This window comes from Heterodontus francisci, chromosome 9 (assembly GCF_036365525.1).
Source record: "Heterodontus francisci isolate sHetFra1 chromosome 9, sHetFra1.hap1, whole genome shotgun sequence".
NCBI lineage: Eukaryota > Metazoa > Chordata > Chondrichthyes > Heterodontiformes > Heterodontidae > Heterodontus > Heterodontus francisci.
The window spans coordinates 112,940,468-112,955,253 of record NC_090379.1 but is presented as its reverse complement, the minus strand read 5'-3'; the positions used below and the strand labels follow the sequence as shown (position 1 = coordinate 112,955,253).

The 14,786-nt window shown below is 44.1% G+C and overlaps 1 protein-coding gene across 2 annotated transcripts in view; it reads left to right on the top strand.

Moving 5' to 3' along the window:
- The window catches only part of sptbn5 (spectrin, beta, non-erythrocytic 5), a 321,773-nt gene extending 307,406 nt beyond the window's left edge, over nt 1-14,367 (top strand). Inside the window, exons 65-71 of one of the 2 annotated variants that reach the window (XM_068039705.1) lie at nt 966-1,057; nt 8,237-8,322; nt 9,349-9,415; nt 10,115-10,213; nt 11,091-11,197; nt 11,613-11,747; nt 12,543-14,367. In XM_068039705.1, the coding sequence (XP_067895806.1) occupies nt 966-1,057; nt 8,237-8,322; nt 9,349-9,415; nt 10,115-10,213; nt 11,091-11,197; nt 11,613-11,747; nt 12,543-12,766 (810 nt within the window). In that variant the 3' untranslated portion in view covers nt 12,767-14,367. The remainder of the gene's footprint in view (nt 1-965; nt 1,058-8,236; nt 8,323-9,348; nt 9,416-10,114; nt 10,214-11,090; nt 11,198-11,612; nt 11,748-12,542) is intronic. The other variant, XM_068039706.1, reaches the window with a different exon arrangement.
- Nucleotides 14,368-14,786: the final 419 nt, after the last annotated feature.

Below are 14,786 nucleotides of genomic sequence, written 5' to 3'. Positions count from 1 at the left end.
TTGGGTGTCAGCCTGTGGGGTACGGTTCCACAGACACAGACTGACACTCACTGTCTGTGGAACCGTACCCCAGTGAGTGTCAGTCTGTGTCTGTGGAACCGTACCCCAGTGAGTGCCAGTGCGTGTGGAACTGTACCCCAGTGAGTGCCAGTTCGTGTGGAACCGTACCCCAGTGTGTGTCAGTTTGTGTGGAACTGTACCCCAGTGAGTGTCAGTTCGAGTGGAACTGTACCCCAGTGAGTTTCAGTTCATGTGGAACTGCGCCCCAGTGAGTGTCCGTGTCTCTGGAACTGTGCCCCAGTGAGTGTCCGTTTCTCTGGAACTGTGCCTCAGTGAGAGTTAGTGCCTGTGGAACTGTACCCCAGTGAGTTTCCGTGTCTCTGGAACTGTGCCCCAGTGAGTGTCCGTGTCTCTGGAACTGTGCCCCAGTGAGTGTCCATGTCTCTGGAACTGTGCTCCACTGAGTGTCCGTGTCAATGGAACTGTGCCCCAGTGAGTGTCCGTGTCTCTGGAACTGTGCCCCAGTGAGTGTCCGTGTCTCTGGAACTGTGCCCCAGTGAGTGTCCGTGTCACTGGAACTGTATCCCAGTGAGAGTCAGTGCCTTCACGGGAGATGGTTCGAAACAGAAAATGCAGCATCTCATTTATCCAATGTGTTCAGTCATCTGGACATGCTGTCTAAGCTGTGATATCATGCCCCCTTTAAACACTCACTGTCCAAGCTCAATGTGACATTTGTCTCCTTTAAGCGCTTCCTCTCTGTGACCCGCTCCCCACCCATCCTCTTTAACCGCACGTCAAACTGTCCCCTTTACTGTGATATCATGTCCCCTTTAAGCACCCCCTGTCTAAGCTGTGTGTTGTCCAGTCCCCTATAACCACCGCAGGACTAGACTCTGTGCGATGCCGTTTCCTCTTTAAGCACTCCCTGTCTAAGCTGAGTGTGTTCCCTTTGCTGTCTGCAGGATTCCCCCTGCTCTCCGTCCCTCACGCTTGTCGATGCGAGGTGTGAGGAAGCTGCCGATTACAGGAAGAAGGAGCACGCTTTCCGCTTACGGTAGGTGACATCTGCTGAATGGAGGGTGTCAGGCTTTACCAATGAGGGAGGGTGTGGCACAGTGCGCTCCTGAGAGAACACTGACGAGATAAAGTCTACCCCTATTCCTCACACTCTCCATTTTACCGACGTACCTCAGGCACTGAGAGTACAAAGTGAGCCGCAGATTCACCGGAACTCCACCCATGTCCAGGCAGAGGAGAATGAGGTCATGATGTGCATCCCATTTATCTCAGCTCATCTGCTTCTGAAACACTGATTACTGCCTTTGTTACCTTTAGACTTGATTATTCCATCGCAATCCTCGCCGGCCTCCCATGCTCTACCCTCCTTAAACTTGATGTCGTCCAAAACTCCGCTGTCCATGTCCTAACTTGCACTAAATCCCGTTCACCCATCAACTCTGTGCTCACTGACCTACATGGGCTTTTTCAGATGTAAAAGGTTTATCCTGGTGTCTGTATCTATACTTAGGCAGTGGGGTGTGTGTGTCTGTCAGTACATATACCTTGTTATGAACGCTGAACTTTGTAGCATGATTATGTTTAAAAATCACAGTTTTTAAATGTAAGATGGAGTCTGAGAAGTCATAGAGTCATAGAGAGATACAGCACTGAAACAGGCCCTTCGGCCCACCGAGTCTGTGCCAACCAACAACCACCCATTTATCCTAATCCTACATTAATCTCATATTCCCTACCACATCCCCACCATTCTCCTACCACTTACCTACACTAGGGGCAATTTACAATGGCCAATTTACCCATCAACCTGCAAGTCTTTGGCTGTGGGAGGAAACCGGAGCACCCGGCGGAAACCCACGCGGTCACAGGGGGAACTTGCAAACTCCGCACAGGCAGTACCCAGAACCGAACCTGGAGGCAGTACCCAGAACCGAACCCGTCATGTGACCTTACATCAACTCTGCTTAAAGACAAGACAGGAATCTTGGTTACCAGGACAACAAAGAATTCAGATCACAGACCTTTTGAAAAACAGAGACTGCGGTGTTAGAACACCTGAAGAGCAATGGGTTCCACCCTCCCAGACTTTCAGATTGTAAACAAGGAGCCATTGACTCTGAGACTGTACATGTGAATTGCCATTGCTAATACCTGAAAACAATGGAAAGCCTGCTGTAGCCAGACTTGTGGACTTTGCATATTGGGAAAGGCAAATGGCTATTGACTTTTGATTCCAGATAAATTTAACAGATTTTCAGAGGGCAGACAGGCTGTAAGGAGGTCTGGAAGATGACCAGCAGTGGCAGCCTCAGAGAGGAGAGAGGGAGGGAACACCTATCCTCAAGACTGGTGCAGCGACAGGCTGCGAAGACTTGAACCTGTTTTGAAAGTTGAGATTTGCAGAGAAGTAAAAGACCAACAGGATCACCAGAGATCACCTTATTCACGGACACTTGGGTCGAAAGTGCTCAGAAGAAGTGAGCAAAGAGGACATTGACTTTGAGAAAGGTCTGGGAGATCCAACCCATTGCAACTGGGAGGAGTTTGGGACTTGTAGCTTCAACGATTTTGCCATCCAGGCAGACTGTGTAATGTATAATTGTGTGAGGTTTTCAAGTGTTTTAATAAGTGAAGAAAATACCTTTCTCTATAATTTGGGGTATCAGCTACTTGCAAAGTCCTGTTTAGTTAATGGGGATTTCTTTTGGTTTAGTTGTTATAATAAGTCTTAATACATGAGTTCTTGTGCAATTATTTAAATAGGTCTGGGGAGCTCATATCTTTTGTTTTAATGTTAATGGTCTCACTGAGGTCGTAACAAATTGGGGGCTTGGGTCTGGGATATGAATTCAGATGCTGTAAAACTGGTGCATTGGAATTTCCTAGAATTTAAACAAATAAGATATCACAATTACTTTTGCTGTGCTCACCAATAAAGGCAGCATGTCTGCTTTTAATGTTTAGTCCTTTGCAGAAAGAGATTTGTCGCTCAATGATATAACACAGTTAACGATGGATGCGTTAACGGCTGTAGCAGAGCAAGTGGGAGTTAGTTTGAAATCAAAAGCTAAAAAGGCAGAAATTGTTGAAGTGTTGACTCAGCATTTTAACCTTGAGAAAGAAAAGAGTGATCCTGGTGTCTCTCAGATTGTGTTTGCTAGAATTCAGTTACAAATGAGCTGACTGGAACTTGAACAAGAGTAAAAGAAAAGGAAAGAGAAGAAAGGGGCAGACAATTACAACTTGGAAAGCTTGAATTCGAAGAGAAAGAAAGAGAGTTACAAAAAGAATGAGAAGCCAAGAAATTTACACTGGACAAAGAGAAACTTAGATTACACGAACAGGGAGTGGCAGAAAGGTTTGAGGATGATCTGATTTAACTTCCAGTTTTAATTTGACAAGGAATATTTGCTTAGTGACTAAATTCAGTGAGGAAGGCGTTGAAATGTATATTGTGTCCTTTGAAAAATTTGCTATGAAGTTGCAGTAGGTGAAAGAAAATTGGACAATTTTATTGCAAAGTGTGTTAGTGGGAAAAGTGTTAGAGCTATATTAAACACTTTCGGAGGAATAGTCAAGTGATTATGCAATGGTTAAAGCTGCAGTTCTCAATGCTTATGAGTTGGTACCAGAGGCTTCCAGGGAAAAATTCAGGAATTTAAAAAAGACATCAGGCCAGACATTTATGGAATATGCTAGAGAGAAGGAAATGATATTTGATCAATGCTATAGGTCCATGAAGATTGAGCAAGATTTTGAAAGCCTTAGAGAAGTAATTCTAATGTAAGAATTTAAAAATAGTATCCCATCAGGAATAATGCCTCACTTCGAAGAACATAAGGTTTTAAGGAATGCCGTAGCAATGGCAGATGATTACAAATTGACCCACAAAAACGTAGTTACAGGCCACAGTTTGGAAACTTTCGGAGAAGTTGGTAAGATAGCAGGGTTGATAATGAGAAGAGATTTGGTTTCAGTGAGAGAAGGGTAAAACAGAGGATATAGGCAACCCTCAGAGTGGTAAAAAAGATAGTCAGGAGACTAGGGTTGAATCAAAAGGACCACTGTGTTATTATTGTAATAACAAAAGGACATATAAAATCTAAATGTTGGAAGTTAAAAGGCAAACTGGTAGCTGTGGTAGGTTTACCAAAAGGATACCCCAAAAGGTAGCGTTGCTGTCAAGCCAGTGGCTTTGTCGATGATGAATAGCGAGCACAGGTATGCTCCCGTGTGTCCTAATGAATCAAGTCATAGAATCATTTACAGCACAGAAGGAGGCCATTCGGCCCAACGCGTCTATGCTGGAGCTGCACGGAGCTATGCTGTCAGTGCCACTCCCCAGCTCAATCCCCATAGCCCTGCAAGTCTATTTCTCTCAGGTGGCCATCCAACTTCCTCTTGAAGTCATTGTCTCCACTTCCACCACCCTTGTGGGCAGCGAGTTCCAGGTCATTACCACCCGCTATGTAAAAAATGTGCTTCCTCATATTCCCCCTGCATCTTTTGCCCAAAACTTTCAATCTGTGTCCCCTAGTCCTTGTACCATTTGTTAATGGGAACAGCGTTTCCTTGTCTACAGGTCCCTAAAGGTTATAGAAGTTTTGTGTTCAGGGGTAAGGTGTCAGTTGAGATAGGCAAGCTGATTGTGCTGCTTAGAGATACAGAGGAAATCTAGTCATTAATGGTAGGAAAGGATGTGGATTTTCCCCAAGTACTGCATTGAATACAAAAGTCATAGTGCAGAGAAATAAGGGGAATTATTTATCCATTTCATTGCATAAGGTTAATTTGCAATGTGATTTAGTCACCAGTCCGGTAACAGTGGGAATTGACCCTGATTTGCATATTAAAGGATGTATTTGTTGCTAGGGAATGACATAGCTATGGATAAGGTATTGGTGTCTCCAGTAATTTCGGAAAAGCCCCCTGAGGTTGCTGAAATGCAAGGAGGAATTTCCTGGAATATTCCCAGATTGTGTAGTAACAAGATGAGAAGGATTTAGTTGTTGGGGAGGGCAATTCAGGTGTTAGGTTGGCTGGAGCATTATTTTAATAATTTGGATGGGGATGTTGGTGAAAGAGGCTCCAAGGCTAACAATGGTGAATTGTTTAGCAGATTGTCTTTGAAGCACAACAGGCAGAATCCGATTTAAAGAAAATATCTCAGATGGCATGTTTTGAGGCAGAAGCTGAATAGGTCCCTGAATAGACCTCCCCAGAGGCCTGCTGATGAGGATTGGGCTATAATTCATCAAAGCTGTTGTTTCCACAGGGTACCATAGTGAAATTTTGAGAATTGCCCGCAGGATCCCAGTGGCAGGTCATGTGGGTATTCGAAAGACTGAAACCAGGATAAGCCAGCACTTTTATTGGTCAGGCTTGCATAAAGATGTGCTTAGATTTGTCACAACTTGCCATACAAGTCAGGTGGTTGGGAAGTCAAAGCTATTGATTAAACGAGCTCCGTGAACACCGATACCTGTTTGTAACGAACCGTTTAGTGGGGTTCTTGTGGATTGTGTCAGACCCATCCATACCCGCACCTAAATCAGGTCACATGTTTCTCCTAAAATAAAAGCAAAATACTGCAGATGCTGGAAATCTGAAATAAAAACAGGAAGTGCTGGAAATACTCAGCAGGTCATCAGAACTGATGAAAGGCCACAGACCTAAAACGTTAACTCTGTTCTCTCTCCACAGATGCTGCCTGACCTGCTGAGTATTTCCAGCACTTTGCAAAGGTATCACCAAACCCTAAAAAATATGATAAAGACTTAATGTTTTGAGTATCTTTATGATTGGGATAGGGGGATATCATTTTTATTCATTGTCACCAGGGCCACTCCAAATGAGTCTACTGGTTTCAGTCCATTTGAATTGGTCTATGGGCATGAGGTTAGGGGTCCCCCTAAACTCATTAAGGAGAGATTTTTAGCACAGGAAGAGGAAACAACCCTCTTAGACTGCGTGACAGAGTTTTGAGAGAGACTCACAAAAGCTTGTGAGGTGACCAGAAAACATCTCAAGATTTCTCAGCAAGTGATGAAAATCCAAACGGATAAAAACAGCTAAGGCACACAGCTTGCAGCCTGGAGACAAGGTGTTAGTTTTGTTGCCTTTGCCTGGGGAACCATTGAAAGCTAAGTTCAATGGTCCTTACTTCATTAAGAAGAAACTTAGTGAGGTGAACTATTTGGCTAGTACCCCAGACAGACGGAAAAGTCAAAGGGTATGTTGAAACGATGCTATGACTGTGAACCTTGTCAGCCATATGTCAAATGACAGAAGAGGAGGTTAAAGATAGTGTTGCTTTTGATGAACTGGATGAAGGGGCAGATACTGAGAACTCTCAGATTGAATCCCCTGCAGTGAAACTGGCAAACGACAAAGTGCTAGAATATTTAGATACAGTTCTACACTATCTTTCTGATAAAAGGGAGATAGCTGAGCTGCTAAAAGAGTTTAAAGCAGTATGTGCAGATAAGCTGGGTCGAACTCAAAGGATTGATGTAGGGACAGCTACACCCATTAAACAGAACCCTTATTGACTCTATCCTGATTATTGGCTAAGGTCAGAGAAGATGTTCAATATATGTTAAAGAACAATATAATTGAACAACCAGTCTGTTATTTCTTTAGAAAACTCAATAAGTACCAAAGTACTCCACTGATGAAAAGGAGGCTTTAGGTCTCATGTTGGCTTTCCAACATTTTGAAGTAAACATCAATAATGTCCAAGGGGAAATGACCTTTTATACCAGTCATAATCCATTAAGGTTTTTAAGAGTTCAAAACCAAGAATGCCAGGATGTTATTTCAGTGGAGTTTTTACCCCAAAGATTGGGGTAAAGATTGACAGGAAAGAGCAATGTAATTGCCGATGCTGTATCCAGAAGTTAAAGCAAGGGTATAACAGAGGTGAGCAACTCAGAAATATGAAATGTTGTTACCTGTGTAAAGTGTGAAATGTTTACAGTGGTGATAATGTTGTAGAAACATCATTACTATGGTAATGAATTTTCTATTGTTAGGGGGAGGTGTTATGAATGAACTTCATAACATGATTATGTTTTAAAAACTGTGATTTTTAATGTAGTGTAAGATGGAGTCAGAGAAGTCACATGACCTCACTCCACTTAAAGACAAGACAGGGATCTTGGTTACCAGGACAACAAAGATCCCAGAACAAAGAGCATTTTGAAAAACAGAGACTGCGGTGTTATAACACCTGAAGAACAATGGGTTTCACCCTCCCAGACTTTCAGATTGTAAACAAGGAGCCATTGACTCTGAGAATGCACATGTGAATTGCCATTGCTAATACCTGAAAACAATGGAAAGCCTGGGTGGCTTTGCTGTAGTCAGACTTGTGGACTTTGCATATTGGAGAAGACAATTGGCGATTGACTTTTGATTCCAGATAAATTCAACAGATTGTCAGAAGGCAGACAGGCTGTAAGGAAGTCTGGAGCATGACAGCCTGAGAGAGAGAGAGAGAGAGAGAGTGGGAACACCTGCTCTTTGATACAGCAAAAGGCTACAAAGACTTGAACTTGTTTTGAAAGTTGAGGTTTGCGGAGAAGTAAACCACCAACAGGATCACCAGGAATCGCCTTATTCACTGACGGAAGTACTCAGAGAAGACATTGACTTTGGAAAAGGTCTGGGAGATCGAACCCATTGCAACTGGGAGGAGTTTGGAACTTTTAACTGCCAAGATTTTGCTTCAATGAGGACAACATATAAAATATGTTCCGATGAAGGGTCACTGACCCGAAACGTTAACTCTGCTTCTCTTTCCACAGATGCTGCCAGACCTGCTGAGTGATTCCAGCATTTCTTGTTTTTATTTCAGATTTCCAGCATCCGCAGTATTTTGCTTTTATATAAAATATGTTGTGAGGTTTTCAAGTGTTTTAATAAGCGAAGAAAATACCTTTCTCTAATTTGGGGTATCAGCTACTTAGGTAATGGGGAATTCTTTTAGTATAGTTGTTATGATAAGTCTTAAAACATGAAAAACCTGTCATTTAATTTATTAAATTGGGGTCTGGGGAGTTCCGATCTCATGTTTTAACGTTAACGGTCTCATTGAGGTCATAATAACCTATACCTTGGTGTGTGTGTGTGTTTGAGTCTGTACATATACTTTGGGTGTATTTGCTTTGTGATGTACTGTTGTGAACACTCTGACTGGAATGTGTTTCCCTAGGCTCACTGATGGGGCTGAATATCTCTTCTCTGCTCCTTCGGGCAAACTGATGGACGAGTGGATCCAGAAGATCAGGAATAACGCAGGTAACTGAGTCTGGGTGGGTGGCCTTCAGCCGTGTACAGTGCTCTCAACCGCTCTGCCTCTATTAACATGTCGACGCTCCTTTAAACCTACCTCTTTGACCAAAGTCACCTATCCGAAGATCTCCTATGGAGCTCAGTGTCTGATTGTGCTCCTGTGAAGTGCCTTGGGATGCTTTGCTATGTTAAAGAAGTTTATAAATGCAAGTTGATGTTGGGTGTCAGGGTCTCCCTTCACCACATTTCAGAGTGACACAAGCCAACAGCTACTTGTGACTATTTAATCCCTTTGAGACATCCCAGTTTTTCGTGGGCATGAAAATAACCTGACAGAGTGGTGGGCGAGGGTGAGGGCTGGTGAGCATCAGGGTAGGTGTAGAGGAGATTATTGAAGGCGAGGAGGAGGAAAGATTCAAACCCCATTTTTAGACTCCACGGCAAGAGCCAATTGCAGGGTGCAGCTGAACGATCCCCACGAGTCCTCAAAAAGCAAATTTAAAAGTAGAAGCACTTTCATAACACGGGGCTCGTTGATGCCACAGTAGGTCAAATGCTGTTTTGATATCCAGGATAGTCACTCTCACCTCACCTCTGGATTTCAACTCTTTTGTCCATGTTTGGACCAAGGCTGTAATGAGGTCAGGAGCTGAACGGCCCTGGCAGAACCCAAACTGAGCCACAGTGAGCATGTTATTGCAGTTTAGGTTTGATAGCACTGTCACGACACCTTCCATCACTTTGCTGATGATTGAGAGTAGACTGATAGGGTGGTAATTGGCCGGATTGGATTTGTCCTGCATTTTGTGGACAGGACATACCTGAGCAATTTTCCACATTGTCGGGTAGATGCTAGGGTACCGACTGGTCAGTGATAGAGAAGGGATAGACTTTGGAGCCTTCAATAAAAGAGGGAGTTGAGCGGTGGACTGAGTACAGAACAGTCACAGTGATATTTTCTCTCTCTGGTATGTAACCCGTTACAAGCCTGGGGTTGCTGCTGTTGGCTGTTGACTTTGTGTTGTTTTACAGGTCCTGGTGAAGCGAGCTCATCTTCTAGCAATGAAACCTCTCCTTCACAGTCTCCACAACTCACTTGGTGAGTAGGTTATCTCTTCCTTTGCCGGAGGCCCCACTACAATATCACACCGTACACACGGGGGCTCTCTGTGTTTCCTCCACTCCTTTCCTGGAGACACTAATTGTAACGGGATTACAATTCCACACGTCCTTCTCCCATACCACACTCTGCCTGCAGAAACCAAGACAGTGAGCGCCATTAGGCTATTTAACTATATTGAATCCAATCCAGATCTCCCAGGCAGGCAAGCACACACCAACACATGTTCACTGTCAGGCACAGAAACCATGCTGTTTTCCTCCCAGTTGAGTGATTGAGGCCAACTGTAGCCTCCTGATTGCTCTCCATGCTCAGATGGTGTAGTGCTGGCTAGGCAATTATTAAATACCCTTGGTTTGCTGCTCTTCAGTCTTACTCCAGGAAAGAGGAACCTATGTTCAAACCGAGCAGAAGCACAGAATCGTACACAAACCACCCAACACTCCCTGACACAGGGCAGGAGCACAGCATTGTACACAAATCTCTGATGTCCTCTGAGCCCTGCTCCTTCCCCTGGGATCCTGCACTCTGGACCCCAATTGTTAAAATCCCAGCCAAATCCAGATGATGCGAGGAAATTTTTCACCAACAGATAATCTTGAAAGTATTCTGTGGATTGTAGGATTGCCTGGGATCTGCTACTGGAATATCACACTCACTCTGCTTCTTTCTTCAAAGGGAACCACCCAAGGCAAAGTCCCGCCTCACAACAGAAAGCCCGGTGAAGACAGGGAATTCTTCAGGGAGACTCGGAAGCAGCAAAGATTTACTTCCCAGGTATGAGATCCCCTTGTGAGGAGGGGAATTGAAGGTGAGGGGTACCTGTAGCTGAGGACTGGGAGTGTGCTCTGGCTGCAGAGCACGTGACATGTTGAGGAGGGTCGCCACAGATTCATCTTGATCTGTCTCTTACACAGTTCATGTTGATTTGGATTGTGCAACTGGTTCACTGCTTTGACATTGTCATTTATCATCACCGAGTTTTACTCCACAAAAGGTAGCTTTAGAATATTACCACAAACAAACAATGTTTCTGGGTATAATACCTCAATACCACCAGTGTCATGCAATGTGTTATTAAACATTTTTGTATATATCTGTTATATTGAAAAGGTTATGGCAGTAGACACTTCCTAGCAATAAATCCTAACCCCTGTTGCCACATTCTTTCCACACATTTGTGTCAACTATTTCTGTTATAAATCTCAATGCCCACATTTAATATAAAAAACCCTGTTGTCAACAGGCTCCTATTGTTGTCTAATTACTGCCTTAGATCATTAGAGTGCTCAATGTTCTTTTCCCACAAAGCGGTTTCTGAACATTTTTCATCCACCATGTTTCATCCTGAACTAAACTCTTATTTTGGACATTAGGTATTTAAAATAAAAGCAAAAAGAATACATAACCCACAACAACATGATTAAATTTGCCCATTGGATTGTGCATTCATTAAAGTTTTTATTTTGGGAACTAAAGCCATGGGACTGGAAGACCAATGGACTGGAACTGGACCTTCCCCGGTTCTACCCTGCTGTCCTGGGAGTGTTTGATGGGACAGTATAGAGGGAGCTTTACTCGTCCTGGGAGTGAGAGGCGGTTCATGAACTTGGAAGCTGACATCATTTTCCTATGTTTTTTTCATGATATTTAGGAGAACTCCATCGTTCAGAGTGAAACAAAGCAGCTCATCAAATCTGTCTGCAAAGGGAGACGGTTCCAGAAACAACGGCACTGTGCTGGGAACAAATGGGATGAGAGGTAACTCGGTGCCTGAGATAGGGTGTCTCCTTGAGCTTTCTCACTGATTGTTAGGAACGATCATTGAATGATGTGATGCAGGCCAGCTCACATATCGGGGCCTGTGCCAGATTGCATATTGTGGCAAGTGCAGGGACAGCCGGATGCAATGTAAATCAAATAGTTCTGACCGTGGGGTGGGGTCAGTTAGCCCTGAGCCACCTGCAAATGAAAATTTCAAACACAATCCTTCACCAGTAGCTGGGTTAAAGCTGACCACACCCAGTAAAGCTTCAGTCTGGTAAATGATGCTGTTCACAGCATACTTTGATCCTCTTCTGCCATGTCCTAAACACCTCAATCCCATCAGACTAGGCACTGGGTGTGTCACATTCTCTGCTCCAACTTCCCTTGATACTAAATCCATGTTTTATAGATGCCGGTGCAGGGAGTAATTCACTAGAAGACAAGCAATTGGTGTCAGCTGCTCCAACAAAACCTCCTCGCACCGATGTCAATAACCACCAGTACCCAGAGGGTGGGGAACGAAGGGATCTCAGCCTGAGCACAGGTCAGTATTATAGGCTCACCATGATCCTCCAGTAAGACTCCAGTTACACCAGCACTGAGCCTCATAGCCCAAGAATCCTCCAGTCACAGGCTGCCTGGTTTAACCAGCTGATAACTGAAAAATCTATCATCTGTTCAAGGCCTTTTGTCCCAGGAAACAGACTGGAAAATTTATCAATCGCGGTATCAATTTAAACGTGATGTTTGACGCTGGGATAGTTTCCAGCTTAAGGGGCTGGGATGAGGGTCACAGTGCATGGATTACTGTATCCAGGAAGGGGGCTATGACCTACCAGAGTGCAAAAGGATGGTCCTTTTAAACCATTCCAGTACAATCTCCCACAGCAACGTAGCCATGGTTAATGCAGCAATTGTGCGTGGACCGCATACTGGGCAGGCCCAGCACAGCTTCCCACTGCTCTCTGTCAGTCAGTCATCAGCACTGAAAGCCAGGGCTCTGGAAAATCTATCGCAAATTACAAATTGTCCACAGGCTGCTCTCTGCCCTAAAATGCCATCAAAAATGTTCCCCCTTAGATGCGCAGCATTCGAGAATGTACCGTGCAATACAATAAGCAACAATGTTCCCTTTAAGATGTGACTGTGTGTGGCCGTAGAGCAATCTTGAACATACCACGCAGTACAACAGGCCACAAACAACAAAGAAAAATTAAAGGAAACATTGAACGCCCCATAACCTGAGAGAGTCACCGTTACTTGACACTGTGCTTATATACAGCCATAAATAAGGAGAGACCAGTTTTTCTAAATATTTCCAACGCCTTATGACTGCCAGGTACCAGACAGACCCAAGGAAGTACCCCCAACCTTTGTGTGCAGCAAAGGCAGCCAGGCCTTTTCAGCAACCAAGAGATGTGTGAAAATCGGCGGAAGAGCTGGGAGCCGGAGAGGGCAGGGCAGCCCAGCAGCTCCACAATGCCAACGTGGCACCACACGCAGGACATGGAGGGCAGGAAGAAGCAGAAAAATGTTTTCAAGAAGCTCTTTACAAAGAAGTAACTTAAAGCTGCCTCAACCTCACTCTCTGACTGTAACATATTTAATCAGGAACTACACAATGCCAAGCTTCACAAAGTGTGTCTTTCTGCAGCAGGTCTGTGTGTGTTTGTGGAAGTGTGTCATTCTGGAATGTAAATAGGAGCTGGAGTAGGCAATTTGTCCCCTCGAGCCTCCTCAGCCATTCAATAAGGTCATGGCTGATCATCTCCCTCAACTCCACCTTCCCGCCCTATTTCCTCCGTCTCTCACCAGGGCTGTTGGAATTTAAATGCAATTAATTAATTTAGAAACATTCTGGAATTGAAAGCTAGTCTCAGTAATAGTACCATGAAACTATCATCGAGCATCATAAAAACCCACCTGGTTCACTAATGTCCTTTAGGGAAGGAAATCTGCCGTCCTTACCTGGTCTGGCCTACATGTGCCTCCAGACCCACAGCAATGTGGTTGACTCTTAACTGCTCTCTGAAATGGCCGAAAAGCAAAGGGCAATTCAAAGTAGTCAAGGGCAATTAGGGATGGGCAATAAATGCTGGCCTTGCCAGCGATGCTCACATTCCATGAAAGAATAAAAAAAAGTAAAAATATTTTGCTTTTCTATTTTTCCTACCAAAGGAAATAATTTCACACTTCCCCATATTATATTCCATCTGCCATTTTCTTGCCCACTCTCTTAACTTGTCTATATCCCTTTGCAGCATCTTTGCATCCTCCTCCAAAGTTTACTTTCCCACCTAACTTTGTACCATGAGCAAACTTGGATAGATTACACTTGGTCCCCTCATCCAATCATTGATATAAGATTATAAATAGCTGGGGCCCAAGCACTGATTCTTGCAGCACTCCACTAGTCACAGCCTGCCAATCTGAAAATGGCCTGCTTATTCCTACTCTGTTTTCTGTCCGTTAACCCATCCTCAATCCATGCCATTATATTACTCCCAATCCCGTAAATCATAATTTTGTGTAATAACAGATCGTGTGACACCGTATTGAATGCTTTTTGAAAATCCAAATGTACTACATCCACTGGTTCCCGCTTATCCTCTCTGCTAGCTACAACTGCAAAAGCTCAAGCAGATTTGTCAAACATATTTTCCATTTCATAAATCTGTTAACAGTGCTTAATCATATTAGGATATTCTAGGTGTCCCATTACTCTGTGTGTGTGTGTATGGAATGGCTGTGGGGGGCTGTGTCATTGTGGGTGTGTGGAAGTGTGTGTAACAGGTCTGCTAACCTGTGCTTGAGCTGAGCTTTAAACAGTCCAATACTGCAGTAGGCTGTCAACTTTCTCTAAAACTTTTGACACCTGCACTTGACTTGAGTCTAAAGCAAAAATCTGGGTGGAAACTGCATTTTCACCTGATCCAAATCAGTAAATTACTTGGGGCAATCTAATTATGGTATTTTCCAAAACCAATAGTTAATTTTCCTGCTGTTTATTAATGTACTGACAGGACTCTGACTGGGACCTGTTCTGTGTGGGCAAGTTCAAACTCTGGGTCAGTTCACCTTACAAAGTCTGGCAAACCCCAACAGACGGTCAAAGTCATTCTCTCGCTATCATTCATATCTTAAAATTCAAAAAGCAAAATAAAATTGAGATTTGCATGGAATGCCTCATCGTGTTCTACCTTTCAGCTCCCAGGGAAGGGACATTAACTCCTGCACTCAGCTGCTCGCTGACCTGCACTGTGCCTGCTCCCTGTTCTATGTATCTGGAAAGCCATCGCTCACCCTCCACAGATGAAGCCCAAGGATTCGGATGCATGTGTCTTGGTAGCTCCAGTGTCAGCAGGCTACTGCTGCAGTGACTGCCATAGTCAACTGTCCTGCCTGCTCTCCGACAAAGAATAAACAATTGGACGAAGTATGAGGTGTCTCGGGCAGACTGGCACCCCCAAAATAGGTTAACTCTTTCAGCACAGGAAGTGGAATGGGGGGGGGGGGTTGCAGGGCCTCACTGAGGTGCAAAGGAGGAAATGTTCCCAAGCAGCTGCTCTGAATGTTATATGAA